Source organism: Struthio camelus, chromosome W (assembly GCF_040807025.1).
Source record: "Struthio camelus isolate bStrCam1 chromosome W, bStrCam1.hap1, whole genome shotgun sequence".
NCBI lineage: Eukaryota > Metazoa > Chordata > Aves > Struthioniformes > Struthionidae > Struthio > Struthio camelus.
Window position 1 is genome coordinate 54,470,438 of NC_090981.1, and position 22,484 is coordinate 54,492,921.

General features: G+C 38.2%; 2 protein-coding genes across 10 annotated transcripts in view; one reads left to right on the forward strand and one right to left on the reverse strand.

Moving 5' to 3' along the window:
- The window catches only part of LOC104147796 (rapamycin-insensitive companion of mTOR), an 88,748-nt gene extending 73,176 nt beyond the window's left edge, over nt 1-15,572 (forward strand). For 3 of the 4 annotated variants that reach the window (XM_068924721.1, XM_068924723.1, XM_068924724.1), the window contains 10 exons: nt 575-804; nt 930-998; nt 1,453-2,482; nt 6,455-6,632; nt 7,843-7,927; nt 9,307-9,540; nt 12,334-12,486; nt 13,397-13,520; nt 13,990-14,128; nt 14,284-14,657. In XM_068924721.1, the coding sequence (XP_068780822.1) occupies nt 575-804; nt 930-998; nt 1,453-2,482; nt 6,455-6,632; nt 7,843-7,927; nt 9,307-9,540; nt 12,334-12,486; nt 13,397-13,520; nt 13,990-14,128; nt 14,284-14,358 (2,317 nt within the window). In that variant the 3' untranslated portion in view covers nt 14,359-14,657. Of the gene's footprint in view, nt 1-574; nt 805-929; nt 999-1,452; nt 2,483-6,454; nt 6,633-7,842; nt 7,928-9,306; nt 9,541-12,333; nt 12,487-13,396; nt 13,521-13,989; nt 14,129-14,283 lie in introns of all 4 variants that reach the window. The other variant, XM_068924722.1, reaches the window with a different exon arrangement.
- A 3,564-nt stretch (nt 15,573-19,136) lies between these two features.
- LOC104147795 (oncostatin-M-specific receptor subunit beta) overlaps nt 19,137-22,484 on the reverse strand; it is a 38,046-nt gene continuing 34,698 nt past the window's right edge. For 5 of the 6 annotated variants that reach the window (XM_068924725.1, XM_068924727.1, XM_068924729.1 and 2 more), the window contains one exon: nt 19,137-22,482. In XM_068924725.1, the coding sequence (XP_068780826.1) occupies nt 22,033-22,482 (450 nt within the window). In that variant the 3' untranslated portion in view covers nt 19,137-22,032. The remainder of the gene's footprint in view (nt 22,483-22,484) is intronic. The other variant, XM_068924730.1, reaches the window with a different exon arrangement.

Consider the following 22,484-nt stretch of genomic DNA (forward strand, 5'->3'; position numbering starts at 1 on the left):
GCCGTTTATTTTGAAATCAGCTATTGAAGATCATCAGTGACAAAGTTTGAGAGGATTCTTAAAATTGTACAAGAAGGTTAAAAGTACATGCAGTAAGCCTAGGAAACTATGATAGTTTCTCTCTTCTTTCCTCTCTCTCTTTTTTTTTTTTTTTTTTTTTAAATCTATCAAAATGTTTACTACCTGTATCCCCGTTGCAATCAATTTATTATTTTTGTAATTTTTATTCACTGTTATTTTCAAGTCTTTAGAAGAAAGCATAAGTAGATAATCCTTTGCCTAACACTGCTCCTACTTTTATGTTTGTCCTTTTGGGGAAAAAAATACACTTTTCTATTATATGCACCTGGGTTTTTATAATTAAGGGGTTTTTTTTTGAATAGTATATTTGCAGATATTTTAGTGTATTATTTAAGCTTCCATTAATTTACAAAAAAAGGAACAAAACGTTGTTTAGCAACATTGTGAAATTTCTGCTGAATTGTTTTGAAACTATTTCCTTTAAAAACAAATGATTTTAGTTAAACGGGATGCTATATTGCTGCTCTCTTTTCTATGTGTACACTGAAAACAGAACCTGTGTCTACGTGCTTGGTCTAATAGCCAAAACTAAACAAGGATGTGACATTCTGAAACATCACAACTGGGATGCAGTGCGACACAGTCGTAGACAGCCTTGGCCAGTGGTCCCTGATGACATGGAGCAGCTCTGCAATGAACTTTCTTCTATACCCAGCACCCTTAGCTTGAACTCTGAGTCCACCAGTTCTAGGCATAATAGTGAAAGTGAATCTGCACCTTCAAGTAAGTAAAAAAATTGTGTTTCAGTGTTCTTGGCAACCTTTTGGAAAGGGGGAGGTTCAAGCAGATGGCTTAAAGACGCTAATGCAAGAAAGAAGGGTGTGAGCAAGGGTTATTTACACTCACAGGGAGAAAATGTAGACGAGTGGGAGGGAAGAGAGCAGAGCAACGTCTCAGATTTGCATTTGGTTTGGAGGGTAAGAAATTTTAACAGTAGGGTAAGTTACTAGTTCTGGAGTCAGCGCGTGGCAGCTTGCTGTAATACCCCACAGAAAACTCCATACCTAGGTATAAAGATACATCTGCTTTTCTGTCCTCAAAGGAATATCTAGAAAACATTATATGTATACCGTATTACTATGTTTATATTCTTAATATATTTTGTGTATTTAATACATTTTAATTTTGCAATTCCTGTTTAGAATTTAAATGCAGAAATAAACCATATTTAGGTATCATTAAAGGAGTACATCATCAGTTTTAGTCCTAACAGCTGGGGATCTGCACTGAAATAAGCTAGTGTGGCTTTGCTAGTGAAGCAATGAACCCTTCAGCTCCTTCAGTATTCCTAAAGATAATTAATTTACTGTACAAGATTCTGAAAGAAAAATGCTGTTTGATTTCAGTGACAAGAGTTTCATATAATTACAGGCATGTTTATCATGGAGGATGACCGTTTTGGCAGTACTTCCACTAGTACGTTCTTCCTAGATATTACTGAAGATGCAGAACAAATATTTTATGACAGACCTGGACCTTCAAAGGACAAAGACCGTAGTCCCTTTCCCTTTTTTTCTTCTAGTAGACTTGTGAAAAATCGCATTTTAAACTCGCTTACTCTACCTAATAAAAAGCACAGAAGTAGCAGTGATCCAAAAGGAGGAAAACTGGCATCATCGGACAGTAAATCAGGCCTGAGGCGAAATCGTACTGTAACAGAACCTTCCAGTAGCATAGACTTTACTCCTGGGGAAGAGTTCAACCCTGTTTTCAGAGTTCCTAAAATCCAGACTTTACGATTAGAAACTTCTTTTGTTGGAAGTAAACATACAGAGGATACTGATAGTACTCCAAGTATTGGAGAAAATGATTTGAAGCTGCCAAAAGGTCTTGGAAACGAAAATCACCGGGAAAACACAAGCAGAGAAAGGCTAATAGGAGATGGTTCTACGCAAACGCATTTCAAGAGTCGTAGCTTAAGTTTTAATACAGATACCACAACAAGTGGCATAAGCTCAATGAGCTCTAGCCCTTCAAGGGAGACTGTAGGTGTGGACACTACAAATGTAGACACTGACTGTGGGAGTTTGAGTACTGTGGTAAGCACAAAAACAGTTAAACCAAGTCACTGTTCAACACCACAGTCTAACCACCTGCCTCTCTCAAAATCTAATTCTGTATCCCTGGTACCCCCAGGGTCTTCTCATACACTTCCTCGAAGAGCCCAGTCTCTTAAAGCTCCGTCTCTTGCTACAATAAAAAGTCTTGCTGACTATAACTTTAGCTATACAAGCTCTCGAGATGCCTTTGGCTATGCTACACTAAAACGCTTACAACAGCAGAGGATGCATCCCTCACTGTCTCACTCGGAAGCTCTAGCATCTCCAGCGAAGGACGTGCTGTTCACTGACACTATTACCATGAAGTCTGGCAGCCTGGACTCTCGGCTAACCCCAAGCCGGTAAGAGATTATGTTCTCATTTGTTCTCATTTTTCTAGTAATTTTTTTCCAGCTTCAGCTAAAAAGTGACAGTCACTGCCTCATGTCCGATAACTTCACTGAAGGCAGTACAGAAGTTAGTGAGGTTAATGAGAAGTCTGAACTTCCAAAGTGCTCTGAGAGGCCCAGTACTCACAGCTGTCCTCGCTCCCTTTCATGCCATTAGAGTGTCAAAAGGCTGTGTTTTCTTCTATCGCGGCGTCTTCCTGTGTACCTCTATTATTAGTGAAAGAAAATTACACTGACAACGTTGCTGAAGTTGAAATGACACCAAACTGTGCATGGGTTGGATCTCTTTTTCAGAAAATAATTTGTTTTGCCTCACTTGGTGAGACTTTAGGATGTGGAGTGCTGCCTGTGTACTATTTTTGTGTGCGCTGTGGCTTTGAGGTGAGAATACAGGTCCCACTGAAGCGAATGTGAGTTTGGCTTCTAGCTTCAACAGGGCAAAGGCTTTACTCATAGGGTGTATTTTTAGATTGCAGTGCCACCTTTTTATTATTGAGTGACATTAGATGTTCTTAAAGCTAATTGGATAGTTATGTAGGATACCTAGCTCATGACATTGACATTCTTCCCGGCATAGCTACTACAGTCAGTGCTTAACAACTTTCTCTTAGGATGCTTTCCCACTTTCCAAATTTTTCCTTTCAAATGAGCTTTTAGTGAGTGGACTTTCAGATTGCTTCTGAAAAGGAAAAGACACTTTCTATCTCTGTTTTTACCCGAATATCTTCTCCTACATGAGAGAAAGGGGAGAAGTTGCCAGTACATTAGTCGCCTCCTTACTGTACAGGCAGCAAATGCCTGGACCCTGAACTACACTCCAGGTACCCAGCTGAGTATGTACTGCCTGTTTCTGTAGTACTAATTTCCTTCCTGATTAGGAGCGTGATGTCACGAAATTGTTGGTATTTTCAAGTGATTCTGAATAGATGTTATGAAAGATAAGTTTTGTACCTTTTATTTTGTTTAAGTTAGAATTAGACTGAGAGTACGGATAAGACTAAGGACGATGCAGTAGGTAAGCTGCACTAGCCTGGATGATGGAAAATGGAAGTATTGTTCCTTGCTCTGTCACAGGCTTCCTGTGTAGCCTTGAGCAAATCAGTTTGACTAAAATGGCTGTACAGATTATGCTGCGTCTGTAGTTGTATTGTACCAACGTCTGCATTCATGTTCTTGATACATAAAACAGCCTTGGTGCAGGGGACTTTCATCCTGAGACTGCGCATGCAACATAATACTAAGGGTATTCCCCGGTGCTTAGCTGTTCGTGATCTCTCATATTAGTGATTTGATGCAAGGATTTGAGCTGACCTGTTTAACACTGAGCTGAAATGACTGGAGTGCTTATGCCTCTGATGAGGATGGCTGTGGTTTGAGAAGGTTAAAGCAACTGAACTGATAGATGCTCCTGAGATCTGGTTTCTGACTGTGTTAGTGCTTCTAATCCGTTTCGGTTAAGCGTTGTTGAAAGCAGTAAAACCAATTTGTAGCGCTTGTAGACAAACGCTACGCCTTCACAGAGGGAAGTGAGGGAATAACATGGCAATGAAGTGCTGGTTTCCTGTTTTGGGTAGTACAGATGAGAGCTAGGCATTGCTAGGCAGCAGCGTCAGTATGTGCCCGATGCCAAAACGCTCGGAGCGGGAGATGGAGCATGGGTAACGTTTTCCTGCGTTCAGCAAAAAGACCAAGTAGTACTGGCAGAGCAGCCGTGGGGTGAGTTGCTCCTCCTAGGAATGCAGTCATGGCAATGTTAGGTGCTGTGCTATTTCTGAGCTGAAGATCTGAAGCATAGCTGGATGGTCATGTGGAATATTTCTCGGTGTTCCAGTTTTCCAAGTCTCAAAGTGTAAAACAGAAGTACTATTTCTCTATCTCAAGGCCTAATGTGAAGGTCTAAAGTTATTTTAGAAAGACGAAACTTTGAGTTGCCTGGTTGAATAAAACTCTGTTCTTGATTGTGGGAGGTTGGTTTGGTTTGGTTTGGTTTTTTGGGGGTGTATGGGTGTAAGGTGTTTAAACCAACGTCTCATCAGTAGAAAATATAATAGCACAGAACAGTCTACACAGCAAGTTAAACAGTGTAATCTGAGAGAGATCACTATGTAGCAGACCTGTTTTTATATATTTATTAATTTTTAGAGACAAGATCTTGACTTGGAGATCCTTAAAGTCTACCGCTAAACCAAATTTTGCAGGCAAGCGGAGTGCATATTAATACAATTCATCTAATGAATGTCTCTCCTTGTGTAAGATATAAACACGACAATCAGTACTAGTGTGTCTACATAGAATAAGCTTTATTTACAAAACACTGCAGAATTAAAAGCGACGCAAAGGTATAGTTCCTTTTTATATAGAAAGATCAATTTCATTTTTATGTGCAAAGTGTCTAATAACGGAGAATGAGGGATATGCATCACATACGCTAGGATGTGAAAAATTAGGATCATTCAACTAGTTTGCAAATCAAGTTAAAAATTGGGAAATATGTAATGACCTCTAGGAAGATCATTTTTCTTAAGTTAATCTTTTTATTTAAAAAAAAAAAAAAAAAAAGTTTGTCAGTAGTGCATTGAATTTGTGGCCGAGCAGGGGATAAAATCAACTCCTGCAAATTAATTTTCCTTAACCGTTACTTTCTTCCTATGATTACATTCATGCCTCGTTTCACTGTGTGCTTTCCGCTTCCACTGCGAGCAAAGGCAACGTTCCTGTGGACGATTTCTTGGCCACTGCATGCAGTTGCTCTTTCAATCCAGTGCAGTGTATGAAATGAGGTAGCAATACGGGTGAAAAAACAGTGTATGATTTTGTAATTAAAGATGTGGTAGCATAATAATTTGTATGCACTGTGCTAAGGATGTGTACTTAGTATTTTAGCACTTCCTAACCTTTTTGTTTTACCTTTTCAGTGCTAATGTTCTGTTAACGTAAGCCATAGTGTGGTTTTCTAGATGTGTGGATTTTTTTCATTTTTAAACAACTGTGAGGAAGAATGGTGATGAGAGAGATGAAGTCTATCATGTGTTACATTGACACTTACCTGGTCATCTCAGAACAGGAAGCTTTAATCCACCACACAGATCATCCAAGAGAGGTGGCCAAGCAAATTTCCCATTTCCATGAAATTTGGTTTCAATTTTAATTCATTAACTTTCCGTTTACCTGGATTTTATCCTTTCCCTGCCTCAGCCACTGGTCCCATTTCCATCATTAGGACTGTGGTCAGCACTGAGGACTTGTTCTCCAGCTTCCTCTCTCCTGCCTTTCTCTCCAATCTCATTATCCCAGCCAATTTCTTTCTTGTTCTTCAGGCTGCTTGTCACAGTCAACTCTGCTCACTGTGCAGGTTCAAGTTTGTGGATGGATTCTTTAGAGTACAGGTTAAAAAGTTCCTTGATCTCATCTCTGAGTCTTAGCAAGCCCAGACTTTGCAGTTACAGGGATGTGCCTGCATAGCTCTGAGTCTGAATATCCAAAAAGGTACATTCTGCGTATAGGTACACTTCAAGTCAAGGCAGTTATAGAAGTTTAAAAGTCTTAATCTTTACTGATTGTGTGTGGGCTGTAAATTTTCAAAGACTGGTTAAGTTGGCAAAAATTGGGGTTTTTACAGGGTTGGCTAGCCCTTAAGCAAAAGTTCCATCCTGCTATTCTTCAAGCCCCTGTCCCGTAACTTTCAAAGAAAAGATCGTAAGAAATTTTTAACTGAGGAACTGCCAAACCATGCAGTACAGCATGAGGTAGTACGATGCCTAGAAGGAAAGAAACGGGGGTACGTAACTATAATTTGACAGAGTAACAAGCTCTGGGTTTTACAGCGGGAAGATGAGGGTAGTCTTTGTCGGCAGTCCTCCTTATTTGTGGTGTACCGGAATGAATAATTTGCGAAGATTGTGATTTACTCTTTTAATGTTACAGGTTCATGAAAGCTTTAAGTTATGCTTCATTAGATAAAGAAGATTTATTAAGTCCTATTAACCAAAACACCCTTCAGCGTTCCTCCTCTGTTCGCTCCATGGTTTCTAATGCTACATACGGTAGCTCTGATGATTACATTGGCCTTGCTCTCCCAGTGGATATCAATGAAATATTTCAGGTATTTATATGATGATTTAATGGGCTCATTTGCATTAGTGGCAAACTGTGGCATTTTCATCGAAACAGAGTAGATTGCAAAAGTAAGGAAAATGTGATGTGGTACTTTAAAGGCATGCATTTGGGAGATCGGGAGTTCCTTTTCTAACCCTGTTTACAGAAAAGCTTCAGTCTGTTTTGTGCTAATATCTCTGTATGTATTACTAGGCAAACAATGGCATACAATAGCTTAAAGGAATGTTAAATGATGGTAACATAAATATGCTGTCATAGGACTTTTAGTTGACAGTTTATATACTAAAACTGGCATAGTTTATGGATATTTCTTAGTATCTGTTTAGCCAACTAGTTTATATGTTCATTAGTCAACCATATAATGCGTATAATCACACAGTAAAGTCTTCCTGCTACCATGTTCCCTTGATTTAATGCTACTTTATTCACATTTGTATTGCCATACCATTGCATTACATTATTTAACCTCACAGATATTTGTCTTTAAGTTAAAGCAGATTATCTCAGTGTCCTATCAGTTCTCTTCTTCTTTCTATTTAGTTAAGTAGGCACTGACATATCACAAGGTCTAATATTCTATTCTTTAATTATCACAAACAGAACACTGTCTATAGCGAAAGTAAAGTGTCTTCCTTGTCTCTTTAGTTTACTTAGTCGTTGCTTTTCAAACCTAAATTCCTTTCTTAATAATCCAAAAAGGTACTAAAACAAGAGCAAAGGCAAGATCTTCCGTCGTTTCTGCTTCTGTTCCTCCTTTATGAAATTACTACTCTATTTTTTCTTTAACCTCTCTTTCACAGTCTTTGTGGCCTATTTTTGTTGCCTCAGTTTTCTCTCTCAACTCATTTTCTGGAACATCCCTCTGTTGCTTTTGCTCTGCTCTCCTGAGACATGTCCAGTGTTCTGGAGTGATCGGGGACAGCTCATGAATAGCCGCTTCTGGGTCACCGATTTCCTTACAGCCTGTCACCGCTGTGTTTTACCGTTTACTGAGTAATACTGAGCATTTGCTTAGCAAATGCTCGTTCACAAATGTACGCTCTTTTCATTGGCTTTTCTTCAGTATTCGGGAATCCATCCTTGACTTCCACTTTCAATTACATCTTTTACCTGCAGTTGTCCTGATTTAAAATACATTTTTCCTTTGTATGTGATCGTCATCTGTGCTTATTTTAATTTTCACTGGAACGTTCCAGGTAAAGGAAACTCCGTATTTCCAGAAGAAAACCGCACCTCCATTTGATGATCGTGGAGCTAGGGTCTTCGCACCTGATGCGGGAGGTATTTTTTTCCTGTTCTGTACATTTCCATTGTTTACTTGTGTATTTGTTGTTTGGGAGGGGTTGGGGGTTTTATTTTTATTTACAAAAAAAGGTTATCTTTTGCTGTTAAGTTTTGGGAGCTGTGTTCTGGCTTTCAGGATAACAGACCATGAACTCCTTGTTTAATATAGTTCAAGATAACGCAGTGCCGCTTGAAAGCGGCACAAACGCGATCCACCTCTAATAAACTAAGGAAGAAAGTCTTTGTATCTTTTATTATAACATGAGCTATTGCTAAGCAAAGACTGGTAGTGACAGTGGATTGAAGTAACAATATTTTAAACTAAGATAAAAAGTATAATGCTGCAGATGCATTCAGCTGTTACATTTTGAGTCCCCTTTGCTTACATGTGAATTTAGAGGTACCAATAAAGGTGTTAGGTGTGTGTTTCAGAAAGTAAATTTTGTCTTTCTGTGATGTTTCTGTGACAGTTGAGATCAGCGGAAGTGATGGAACATGGTACAAGAGAATTGCAAGTGTTCTGTAATGCCTGGCTTGTTCTGGAATGCGCTTCCTTTTTACTCCAGGGTAGTCAGAAACGTGTAGGGCATCGATATGTATCTTTTTAGTAGGACAGCTAAAAAAGAAGCACTGATGGTATTGATTCTAGAGTAGTACAGGGTAGCTGTCGTCTTGCTTCTCAGTTATCTGGAAGTTTATCACAAGCACACTGAACATCCAAATAGATGCATCTTAATGATTTTTTTTGTTTTATTTTGTGTTGTTAACGTAACATATAAAGCTGATTTTCTTGAAAGTGTGTTTCTGTAGTTTGTAAGTTTTGGTGCAAAGTAGTTCTTGTTCAGAATTGCATTTATTGCTATTTTCTACTCGGGGAAGAGCATGTCCCTGAAGTGCCTTAGGCTTGCTTCTGCATTGTTGAGTCTAGTTTCCTGCTGGTACAGGCACTAAGTCGTTGTTTTTAAAATTGTGGTTTTGTTTTCATTTGTGCATATGTCATTGATATACATCTGGTATATTGTTTCACTAATCTTGGTTGATACTGTGAAAATTCATAACATTATCATAACATAGCATTACATAAATATTACTAATGGTGAAATAATGTCAGACTTTACCACATATCTTCTTACAGTATGTGTGTTTGTAGGTTTAATTGTATCCTTTGCGATATTTTGTCGTTTATAATAAGCTAGGACTAAAATGCTATGTTTATTTCTGTAACGCTAACAAATCTTGGAGCTTGACCCTTCCGAAAAGTTATCTAGATTTTTTTTCCGTTTAGCCTTAAAGGGAGAAATTTAATTCAAATAATATATTATTAACTGTTGGTTGTGGGGTTTTGTTTTTTCTGATGTTTAATTGCTTATCCACAGGTCTTCCATCAGGTACAGGTGATGTTGTCAAAAGTCCTTTTCAGATGCTTCGACAGCAGATCAGTCTCACAGAAATAATGAATACTAGCCGTTCAGATGCCTCTCAGTTTTTAGAAAATACAGAGGATACTGGACTACAGGAGCACACAGATGAGAACTGTCTTTATTGTGTTTGCATTCAAATACTGGGTTATCAGCCTAACAACAAAGTGAACTCTTCATATAGTCGAACAGGTTAGTGTCCTCTTGTGGGGAAGTGTGATAGAAGTGAAGAAAAAATTTGAATTATGTTCATCTTTAAAAATGATGAATCTATAGTTTTCTCTTATTGACTGTACTGCCTTGAAATTAATTTTCATTAATAAGCTCATTAATACTAGCTTTCCTTATGCAACCAGTGGTATTTCTGTGGTAGTTTCCATCTTTTCAGTTTCTAGTAGTGTTAGTTATGTTTATATTTTTTAAAAATTTCTAAAAGTGTATCAAAATATAAAATGCAAAATTTTAAACCTTAGCCCTTGTAAATCAATTTCTCTGAAAACTGAGGCTTGCTTTCAAACTAACGAAAAATCTGACTTCAAGTATGTATACCGTAAAACAAGAAGGAAAAAACCTCGTTAAGGAGTCTGTTGAAGTTGTGCGGTAATTTCTGGGATTCAGTCGTCTTTCTTCGGATTTTGAGATTCAAATAAAATGATTCTGAAATGGTTTGGTCATTTTCCTCCTAACCTGCTCTGCAGAGCTTGCAGTTACATGCCATTTACAGCATCTGTAATGAAAAGGTAATCTGGTAATGGAAATCCCAACTCCTACCTAGTAGGAATCCTCACTATCTTACTACGGTGATATGCATTCAGTTAGTAGCACGCTGTCAGTCTCACATCTGTTAAATGAAGGCAATGCTTTGTTTTCTGGCAGCCTCACGTCCTTTGTAATTCTTGTGCAATTATGCTCCTCCTCTACCCTCTGCAGTTTTCTGAAGCAGCTCATGACCCAAACTGATTGCACATACTTCTCTATGGGAAGGGGAATTTACTTTGTTCTTGAGCTTTTTCTGTAGTCTCACAGGAAATATGAGACCTCATTCTCTTCTTTTTCCTCTGGGATCACATTTAAAAAATAGCATGCCGAGTCCTGAAATATCCGATGAAAAGACAAATTTCTAATGGATGTACTAAGAAAAGAGATTAGGATTGGGAAGAGAGAAGACTCTGATTTAGAAGAGACCTCTTTTAGAGGAGAGAGGTTTGAGGGGAAAAACATAAAATGGAATTTTTGAAATCATGGGAAAATCTTGAGGTAGTATGGATATTGAAATAAGGAATGGTATGCAAGTTTCTTGTTTTATGAATTTTTAGATCTCCCACGTTGTTTAAAAGTAAAATGATAGGTTTAAAGATCACGATGCGAAGTCTGGCTTGTTTGTCTCAGTTATTGTACATCTGAATGTTTAAATAACAAACCCAAGCATCTCCGAGGGTACTGCAGTTAATGGGAACTTTTCTGATGAGTTTCACGCTTTTCAGGAGCAGTGAGGCACTTTATTGCATCTCTCAACAGGACAGAGGTGCTATCTGCATTAACAAGTAGTGCAGTACAGTAAGAGCAGACCTGTGAGGCAAAACAATTGGTGCTGAGGAGCTGATGACACCTGAGGAGGATTTATTTCAGTCTAGCTGTGATTTGCATCCAGGGACTGAACATCTTAACAGTAGGAGTGCACTTTTACATTTAGTTTCATCCAAAAGGCAATGCAGTCTGCATGCTCTGAAACTGCTCTACAGGGTGAGTCAAATCAAAGTCGGTAGGGGTGTTTAGGAGCACATTTTGGAGCAAATCGCCTCAACAGAACTAAAATGGTAATATAGGTACACCCAGTCAGTCCTTCAGGGAGGTAGCAGAGATGCGGAGTATTAGGAACTTTTCTGGAGGTAAGAGATCTAAGTGGGGTTCGTTCTTGACCCAGAAGCCTAGTGAGCGTTAAAGAAGGGAAACGGTTGCTAATCTGTGATACTGTCCTTCACGGGAAATCAATCAAAAGCACAACTTGCAGAGAGGCTGGGGGACGTAAAGAGTACTGATGGGCTCGGGGGTGACGAACAAAACGTGAGGAATGACTGAGAGCGCTGAGTTTGAGCTTGAGTTCAGCCTCAAGAGGAGAAGACTGATCAGTCCTCTGACTGCCCTAACTTGCAGTCTTCAAATACCAGGAGGGGGGGATTACAGAAGAGACAGATAGGTGCTTCTCAGAGGCACGCAGCAAAAGGACAAGAGGCAGTTGTCACATGTTGTAGTAGTGGAAATCCCTGCTGAACATCTGGAGAAAAACTCATTGCATTGAGGGTGGTTAAGCACTGAACAAATGCCCACAGATGTTCTGAAGTCTCTGTCCTTGGATAGATCAGGTGCAATCTGATCAAATTTTGAAATGTGCCCTTCTTTGGGCAGGTGGTTGGACTAGGTGATGTCCAGTTCCCTTCAAGCCTGTGTTTTTCTGTGGTTTTGTTAGCTGCACAACAATTAAAAGCCTGTATTCTATATTCGTCTGCTTTCATTCAAAATACCAAAGACTTACGAATAGTGAAACCATCCTCCTTCTAATGGAATTAGAGTACTTTCTGCAAAACCTGTGGTAGTTGTATGAGCAAAAAAAATTTCTTATATACAAGACAGCAACACCGTCATCTCTGAACATCCTTTTAAAGTGATATAAGAGAGCAACGTTATATCAGTACGAGCTCTACATGTCGTCGTAGTTTTTCAGGTTTCTGTCAGTGCTTAAGAGTTGATCGTTTTCCCTTGTGTATTTCAGATTTTTTTTTGTTTGTTTTGTTTTAAGAAAATTTTGTGTATGATATGTCAGAAACCCAGAATCCAGTTTCCCAGCTGAGTGTTGCTTTGCATGCTAACAGTTACCACACTTAGTGCATCAGTGTCTTGCACATTTAACGTTGTTTAAAAGTAAGATAAGCATTTGAAGTGAAGAAAAGTATGAATAACAAAGATGCAACATTTTGTTTCTGTCAGATTTTTCAGACATTCCGTATACTGACTGGTGTGGGCAGACCATGCACAATCACTTAGATGTGCATTCCTCCAAATTTTCTGGAATTTCAGGCTGTAGTGACGCAGTATCCCATGGTTCAGCTAGTAGCACCAAGAGTACAGAGCTTGTACTAGGTAAGTTTGAAAGCCTTATGAATATTAAAGACAAAAACTCTTAAAGTATTTTCCCAGGTATTGTGGAAAAATAATATTTTGCAACAAAGTAATGCCCATTACTTACAAACAAACAAACAAAAACACACGCTTTGGGTGCCGTAATCATTATCAGTTAAGGTAGCAGCATTGTCCATGTTTAGAGCAGATAGGAGAACACACTTTCAAACTCTTCTGCCTAGGCTGAATGGCATTTTTGCAGGTAACCTGAAGAGCTCTGTATCATACACTACAATGGAATTGATAGTCTTTTTTTCCTTGTATTGGTAGGTTTTAAAAAAAAAAAAAAAAAAATTCAATGAGTACATAAAGTACTGAATTTGTCTTTTATGAGAGACCTTTGAAGTTTAAATAGAAATTAAATGTTATCATTGACATGTTCTCATGTAAAGAGAAAGCAGTTTCTTTTTTTGAACTTGTTTTATGTTTTGCATTATCAGAATTTCTTGTGAAGTAGCTTGTTGCTGACTTTACCAGCATCTGATACAAACTGAAGAGCTAATCTGCCTTCCAATTAGCAACATCGTTTAGCGACAAAGACAGTGCTGTCATTGAATCTTAGTGGCTTCAGTTTTTCCAAATGCCACAAAGCATTTATGAAGTGCTAGTTTACCTTTTTTAAACACTGCCATGTTAGAATTCATGAAGGTAGTACTTGTAAGTTTTGATGGGAATATTTGCTGGTAGTTCAGAAAGGAATATATTGTATATACATATATGTACATGCACACACGTGTGTATACACACACACACACATGCATGTGTATAGGCATGTTTATATAAAACCCTGAAACTCATTCATGTGACATAAGTTTAACACAATTAAAGACTATTCTGCTTGTATTTCATACTGTTGAATTTATTTTTCAAGGAGTAAAATCAATCCCAGATGATACACCAGTGTGTAGGATACTGCTGCGGAAAGAAGTCTTACGTTTAGTGATCAATTTGAGTAGTTCAGTAGGAACTAAGGGCCATGAAACTGGACTCCTGACGTAAGTTAAACATTTTTTTGAATTACGGTTCTAGCACCATTCAGTTGTATGTATTCCCTAAGATCTTATAGGGATCCACGTTATTTCTGACTCCTCAAAAAAATTTTCAAGCAGATTTCATAGTGTGTTACCGGAGTAATTGAACACAATGTAAAAGCTTAAGCTTTAACCTCAGAAGTGCAGCACTAAGCTTTGCAGCAGATGTAAGTGTATAAGTAATACACTTAGGGGTATCTGTTCCATGTTTGCATGAACGAGTGGGAGCGGTTTGTCGTCATAACTCTTTTAAGAATTTTCCTTCTAATATTTCTGCTTTGTCTTTAATGTCTTGCTCTTTCACATTCTCTTTCAAAACAGTAATTTAACCGTAGTGGTGTTTCATTGCATATCTCCGTGTATATAGTTTTGCATGTATACACATATACACAGTCTGTGCAGGACTTTAAAACTTTATTTTCTTGTTGATCAGAATTAAGGAGAAGTATCCCCAAGCATTTGATGACATATGCCTTTACTCTGAGGTGTCCTACTTGTTAGCGCATTGTACATTTCGACTCCCATCTCGAAGGTTCATTCAAGAGCTATTTCAAGATGTACAGTTTTTACAAGTAAGTTGAATGCACCAAAGCGTGCCATCTGGGTGCAGGTTTAATGTTCGAAATGAAAGATACTTTCAGGCATGATTTACAGGCAAGGCATTTTATGTCTTTCTAGTAAAATATCTAAAGAAGGTACTAATATTACATCTGTCTCTCTCTTTTAGATGCACGAAGAAGCAGAGGCTGTTCTAGCAACACCAACAAAACAACCAGTAATTGACGCATCAGCTGAATCCTGACCTCTGTCTCAGGCAGTGTGTTACATATGGACTTCCTGAAATCCTCAGACAACCTCCAGTTGACTGGATGATAAAGTTTGGAGCGTCATCTTCTAGACTGTTCCAGAAGCTACTGGTACCTAAAGAGTGAACTGAAAACCTTTTTTTTTTTTTTCCTCTACCAGTTACTGCCCCAGTCTTTTGAGCCCTTTGGGGCTCAAACATTAAACATTACCATAGTTTTAATAATAGTAATTACCAGTATATGCAAGAGCCGAGCACTGAACACCTCCACAAATTTTCATTTCATTTTTTAACATAAATAAAAAAAAAAAAATAGGACAATGTGCAGAGACATCTTTTATGACCGACTTTTGAATCTGTTCCAGAGAAGCAGAATGATGCCTTGCTCTTTAACCCCTGGATACCAGGAATCAGAGTATCTGAGGGTGCATTCCATTGGCAGCAATGGGGAGCTGTGCTGTAATCGTGGACACCGGGGGGTTTAATGTTAGCCCTGCTCTGTTAGTTTTCGTACTGTTTGTAACACTACTTGGGGGGGGGGGGGGGGGTTATAATTTCAGACAGCAAGAAAAGCCTCTGTGAACCTGAGGTATTCTTTAAGTTATTTTAATATTACTATAGTTGTAAGTCATTTTATTAGCAGTCTCTCCAGTTTCATTGCATTTACATATATGTATCTTATCGCGACCAGTTAAGGATTTTCACTACAGTTTGATTTAAAAGCAAAAAATGATTTAAACTTAAAATGCTGAAATCAGATTGTTTTCCCTGAATGATATGCACGTGTTTGAAGATCCTAGACTCATGCTCATATGGTATGTATGTTGGTCATATTCTTAATTGAAAACCTTTAACAAGCATGATTTTTATCAGATAAATGAATATTGTATCAACTGAACTTGAAAACATTTAATCATTGCTGCTTTTGTAAGACGACATAGTAAATAAGCAGTTTCCACGCTCCATGGAAACAGCCTTTTATAGAAACAAAGGTTTGCTTGAATTTCAATGTATGAGTGATCAAGCATCAGATAGTACTAAAAATTGCAGTGAAAAGCCTTAAGAACCAAATTTTGAAGCAGCAGTACTTACAAATTTATATTGGTATTGAGACCTGTTGCACAAGTTACATGATACACTGACTGCTAGGGGAAAACAATTGCCTTTATCATGTCACTAGTGAGGTGGTTAAACTAATGAGTGCAAGTTTGAAGAAAAAAAAAAAAATTAAGTATCCCCACCGCTTCTGTCATGCATTTAAAGATTCAGAAGCCTTTATAAAAGGGTAATATAAATATATGCAAATGTATATATACAGTAGCATGGCCATCTTTGTTAGAATGCCTGTAATAGAAAGGGTTACCCTTTGATTTTGATATAGGTGAATAATTCAGCTGGACTGTACTAGGTAGAATGTATTTTTTTTCCATTCGCTCTTACCATTTTTTTTTTAAAATAATTGTCAGATTAATACTTAGATGAAGATAAGTGAAATTTATCCTAATACTCATAACCCTGATCTTACTAGCTATGCTACTGGAGACTTCCATAAGTAGGTCTGTGAACCGTTAACAGCATAACATGATTTGTACTGAAATGTAGAATTTATTTGCTCTTAGTGGAAATATCATCTTGCCACATCAGCACTGCTTGGCAGAGATCACTTCACTGAGTTCTTACGTGCACTGCATACCGTCAGGTTCTGGTAAAGCAGATCTGTAAGTTGCTGCTCGTAGTCAAATTTAGTTTCCTATATTATTTTTTCGTGAGTTCCCATTGAAAGAAAGAGCAAAAAGAAACCGATTCAACTCCTCCGTGGTCAGTGACACAAATAATACATTTATGTGTTGAAATGTGTTTGAAAAGCTTTGAAAACATACCCACCAGTAACTATTGAACTTCTCTGGTCGTAAGAAATAAATGCTTCTGTAAAACCAAAATGTCAGTCACAGTAGACCAAATAGTGGTGTAAACTCCAAAGGAAATAATGTAGTGTTCCCAAGAGTGGGACTAGCATATCTTATACAGTAGTTTCAAACACTACCTCAGTTAGGCTAGAGTGTAAGAGATTTGTTTGAATAACTAGATGGGGTTACATCAAACAACTCCGTGTTATTTTTCTGCAGTTGAAGCAAAATAAACAAGTGTTATCACCTGTATTTAAAAAAAAAAAAAAAAAAAAAAAGGTTAATTTGTTACCAGTTTAATCCATAGCACTTAATGTAGAAAAGGCAATAGGAAGGCCTCTGATTATTAAAAAGGTAAGCAAAAGAGATGCCAGAATACTTTAAAAAGATTCTCCATCCTGAAATGCTTATAGATTCTGACATACTCAGTTTGTGTGGGGATCCATGACAACAAAACTTGACAAACTAATTATTGCTGCAAGTTCAGTTATAAACCGTGATTTTCTTTCTAAAAGTGTATGAGTGTCAGTAGATTTCAACAAATTATGCATAATGGACGTAAAGTCCATGCTATACATAACATAAACATTTCTAGAATTAGTTTATATTAAGCTCACATTAATATTTCTTTTTAATTGGCAAGTGAAGGGGTATTATAATTGAAGGAATTTGATATTGGCCTAGTTATAAAACTGTGAATTTCTAATTTTATCAATTTCTTTTGTAAAATATCCCTTTCAAAGTTCTCATTTGGGGATTTTATTTTGCTTCATGATAAAACTTCGGAAAAAAAAAAACAGTAATAAATAAAAAGTCTGCATACATTAAGTGTAATAGAAAATCCTCCCATTTTCCTGGAAAGGGTAGCAAGCTGATAGACCATCCATTTTCTATTTTTCCAGTCCTAACAATTTGTGATACTATTAAATAAATGGTAAAGCATATAGTACTCAGTTATACCATATGCAAATATAGTTTGTTTGCTGTGGCAAAGAAAACTCCCGAATGATTAAACATGCTAGCACAGAAAACATTCAGACAGGTCTGAGGTTAAACCCTTAGTGGGAAAATAGATGCTGGATATGAAACCAATTGAATATAGTCTACTAAATTAGCTGGCTAATTTCCTTAATCTCCTTTTTTATAGTCAGTGGAAAGGGACAGTTTCCACCAAAGGGCAGTTTAAGGCAGAAATCTAATCAAAAGAATCTGGATTATTTCCTGGAGAGCCTGTCTCTCTCCACTGAGTGTAGAAGAGGACGGAGCTGGGTGGTGTGAGTATCCTTTTTGAGAGAGAGAGAGAGAGAGAGAGAGAGAGACTGACTTTCAGGCATCAGAAATTCAGGGATGTTGGATGCACCTAACTCTCACTGACACCACTTGGGGTTTGTAGATGTGTTGAGGTGCCTAACTGTGAGTATGTGCTTACTTGTATGTTAGGGCTTTGGCATGTTATACGTGAAATCCTGAGTTGCTTTTCCTATCTGACTGTTCTTATTTGACTGGATTTTTTTTTTTTTTTTAAAAACCCCCCCGAGACCCAGTACTCAAGTATTCAGTAGTTTAGTGGACAGTGGCTTGGCACACTGTGGTTAGCTACCTTTTATAAGCATTTTAAAATATCTACTTGGCCTCAATGACCATTAATAGCATTCATCTTCTTGTCATTCTACTTTAAAGCATGCGTAGTGATCCTGAAAGAAAGAATTGTAATAAGCAGTGAGAAGCTTAAGAAAACTCTTAGCACCTTTAATAGGTGCATAAAGAGAGGGAGAGCGAGCTAGTCTAGAAATATTTCAAGAGGTAGGTAATAATTAAAGCCTGGTGAGAGATGAGACAGCTGGTGGTCTTCATCTTAGTCTATGTTTTGATCTTGGTATCGGGACTTCAGGAAACTTGTGTTACCCTTGTAAAGTGAGTATAGTAAGTTCAAGATGAGAAATCTTAAAGGAAGAATTTTTGCCAGGTTTTGGAGTGTCTCCAAGGTTTCCACTCATCTCCTGGCAGGCCTGCACAGGAAGTCCTGTTAAACGGTGCTTTGCTGTGGAGGCATTTGAAAACAGGTCCCCTATTTACTGTTATATTTTTGGTTAACCTTTACTACCATGTGCTTATTAAAGGGTATACTAGATGAGAGTAAAATCTGAAGACTGTAAAAGACCTTTGGGAACATGCTAGAAACCATGTCTGTATCTTGCTAGAAGCCCTCAGCTCCTTGGGTATTTTTGTTTTGTTTGTTTAACTCCTAATTCTGGTTCCCTGGATATTTTTGTTTGCAACAGACTTATATGTTCAGCAAAGAATGTGGATTTTCTTTGGACTATTTTTGTAAAATTAGATGGATAGCAATGCCACAGCATGCAGAAATTGCACATTTTGCTTGAATTGCTTTGTAAAATACACTATTTAATTTGAGAAATGTAATTTATGCCAAAAAGTGTAACATGCCATTTTGCCACTGAATAGGTTGTTTTAGCACAAGATGCAATGTCTTAGGGGGGAAAGGCAGACGTTTTGTAGATTTAATTGAAAAACTTTTCCATTATTGGCTGTCAGAATCCCTAACGCTGCATTACAAGAGATGATGTACATTAATCTTTCTGAGGAGGGAAGGGATCGAGGTAAATCAAGACTTATTCTCCCTGCCCCACATGGTCTTTTTTTATTTAGTAATACGCTGCTACATATTTGGAGGTTCTAGTGTTTGTAGGTCACTGAACAGACATTGAAATCTGATTTATATTGTATACCTGTAACATAGAAAGAAAAAGTATTTATATATTTTCCGTAAAAATATTGCATTGAGCTGTGTATAATTTAAACAGAGGCTTGTCCCAAAATGGTATTGCCCACCTTGATTTTTTTTTTGTATAGTGTGTACAGTTCATGTCTATGGGCATTAAGCCTCCTGAAGCGTAATCTTATCAAAGGGATGCATTGTTAATAAAATGTACTTAAACTTCTTATAGTTGTTCTGTCTCATATGTACCTCTCAGCACTAGAAATGGGTTGGAATTTTATTTATATTTGTAAGTTACTAATTAACTAGAATGACCTTAAGCTTTCCAAATATTTTTTTGTCAAAAATATATTTTACATTAATACTTTGTAAGGTGTCTTGTAAAACTAGAAGGGGACTCTAATATTTTGTGCACCATTTTTATTTAAAGAATTCAGTGTACTGATACTGAAAATTAATCACTTTCCATTATGTGATGTTTACACATGTTAAGTGTTGGCATTTCAAAAGTAGATGTGAAAGCTGAATTATAAACAAAAACTGACAAAAATAAAACACACAAATTCCATTTTTGAAAACCAAACAAAGATTTGAGTTTTGAACTCATTCAACCGTAACTAATGCAAGACATGATTTAAAAAAAAAAAAGTTATGTGTGGCAACACATCCCCCACCCCCTGCCAAAAATACTGTCTCTGTCTTTAGCTCTAGTTATAAGGCCCTGTCTGTACCCTTTGACTTATACGAAGGCATTATCTTCCTCAGAATTACCTGCTTGCCTGTGTGTTTTTAAGTACAGGTAGTTTCATGAAGAGCACCATCAACAAGCAGGAGGTTTTACTGATGAAGAGGGGCTAACTTCTCTTCCTGCTGTCAAGCAGGCTCTGTTTTTTGCCCGGATGTGACGTACCTGGTAAAATCTTTCCCTGCCTCCCAATGGTGAGGTTCCCCCTGTGCTGGATATGCCCAGGAGAGACAAAGGAGCTGAGCTGAAACCTCGCTGCTGGGCCAAGCGTCTCACTGAACATCAAGGAAGCACCACTGGGTACATCGCCCTCCCTGTCACGCCTTGTGCTAAGGTAGGGCAGCCAAGCCCCAGCAATTGTAGCTTAGAAGTAGGAAATCATGCTGTGGTTGCAGCCCTCCGCTCTGGCACTAAGAACTGGACCATTTTTAAAACGTGTTTCATGGGACAGGCTGACTTCTTTGATTGAGTTCTGTATCGGAATTCCTAATGTTTGTGCCTTGATTTAGGATACCTTTCAAACCTTTTTAAATGCATGGGCCTTTTTAGAATGAACAACGAGGAAGTTTTATTTCAGTAGTGACAAAACAGTTCCCTTGAAAAGGCTTACTGCTGGAGAAAAACGCTAGTATTATTTGTATTCCAATGAAATGCTTTGGAGTAGTTTCTAAGTTGTAAAGATACCACGATGTTCAGCAATCAAAAAGAAAACTTTCACATTTACTGTGACTCAAAGGAAATAAACATTAAGGGAGGAATAAAAGTTTCTCGGGGATGTTGCCATCAAATAGCAAATACTTTGCTGGTTTCTCTCAAAATGTCACCAAACGTGTTTCTTTGCTCCACTGTCTAAAGACTGAAAGAGATAACCGGTTCATTTTCTCTGTGTCTCAACTAAACCTCCGTGAGGAATCTAGACTTTGACACAGAGCAGTGGCCTTTAACCAGATACCTCTAAACACAAACCCAATAATCTGTGTATTTGTTTAATTCACCTTCATGTGCATGAACACTCCTCCTGCTACTTAAAAGGCAATGCTTTTATTATTCAAAGTCTATATAAGTTTTGATTGATTGGCTTTCCTGTGGCAGCACAGCTTGTATCCATTATGTCAATACTGATGAGCAACAGTATAACGCCTAGCTGTGGTTCAGTGCAACAATTCCTTTTTGTCTGTAGCTGCTTAGATTTTAAGTAGAGACTCTGATTACCTAAACAAGTTAAGTTGAGGTTATACAAGAGGAGACACAGTGCCATCACAGTACCTCCACAAATAACTGCCCTGCTTAAAAAAAACAGCTCCTCTTAATTTAATCCCCCACACTACTTTTTGTTTAATAAATAAATTCAAGAGGACTTGGCTTGGAATTTAAAAGGGTCGTTCTTCCAGAGGTAGGCTGAGGTGCCAGGAGCCCCAGTTACCAGAAATGGGAGTGGCAGCCTACTACCAAGGGCCTGTACTAGTAAAATGTTGTCTGCATGCGCCTTCACCTGCTGAGACCAAGCAGTACTCTGTTTTGAAATGGTGGCTTTGGCTCACTGTGGTCCCAAGCAAGTGTCATTAATATACAAGCGAGGAGAAGGCAGGGAGGGTGTAGGCTGTTGGTGCAGAGGGTAGTAAGAGCAAGAGAGCCGTCTCTGCAGGATAGTGTCACTTCTAATCCTGAAGTAATGCACCATGCTGAATGCAGGTGACTCTTCCATGGTGATTCTGGGGGCAAGCACAGCACCCCCGGCTGACCTAACCTTCTGATAAATACCCCAAGGCACATGGTGATGCCAGGTACTGTCCCATGCACATTTTCACAATATATGCTGGCTAGAGCAGCAGTAAGTAAGTGCACACAGAGGAGTATTCTAAGTAAGTAAGTGAATATACACCTTGCCTGTGACAACCTATCTATCTATTATGCTTACCTGTCTGCTTGCTGAATGAGTGAGTTTTTAAACCTCTACACAGCAGGGCAGCTCTTTGTGTCAGGGTATGAAGAAGGGCTATGATCTGACCCTCTACATAATATAGGCCACAAAATATTGGCATGTAAATCTTTCTTACATCATGCCCAAACTTGTGATCAAGCACACATCATTCCAGTGCAAAAGTCAGTATTTTTAAACTACTCCTGAAGCAACAGCTTTGTAGCATTAACAGAAGTAGGGCTGATGAAAGTCTTCATCAAGAAGTCTTCATCAAAAAAGAGAAGTGATTGTGGCTTCAGAAACTCTGATTTGTATTTTGTAACCCAAACACTGCACGGATCGCCTGGTACAAGGTACATCAAAGCCTCCTCCCCAAACAGTGCACATCTGTTTGTGAAATATATCTCAAACTGCTCTTTGTGCCAGTTGATTGTCTGTGTGCTGAGACAGCATCTTCATTCAAGATATCAATGTAATACTGTGGCTGGTACAACACTGCTGACAGGTGTGGCTTGCTTGTTTCTGACGGCTCTGAGTTTTGATAGGGGTCAGACTGAACTGCAACGTGAGAAGAATAAGCAAAGTTTTCAAACCAATTGTGAGTTATAGGTTTCAGTGTGGATGCAAAGTCTCTCTCTCCATTTTGATTAGGGTAAGTCCAGGAAGAATTGTGAACATTAATCTTATCTTCTGTTGGAGTAGAAGACATGTGGCTCCACAAATGCAACTTCTGGGCTTCAGACTTATTATCCACTGCTAGAGCATCAGGAACGCAGTCACTGACTTTCAGTACTTTCTCAGAACCAATCT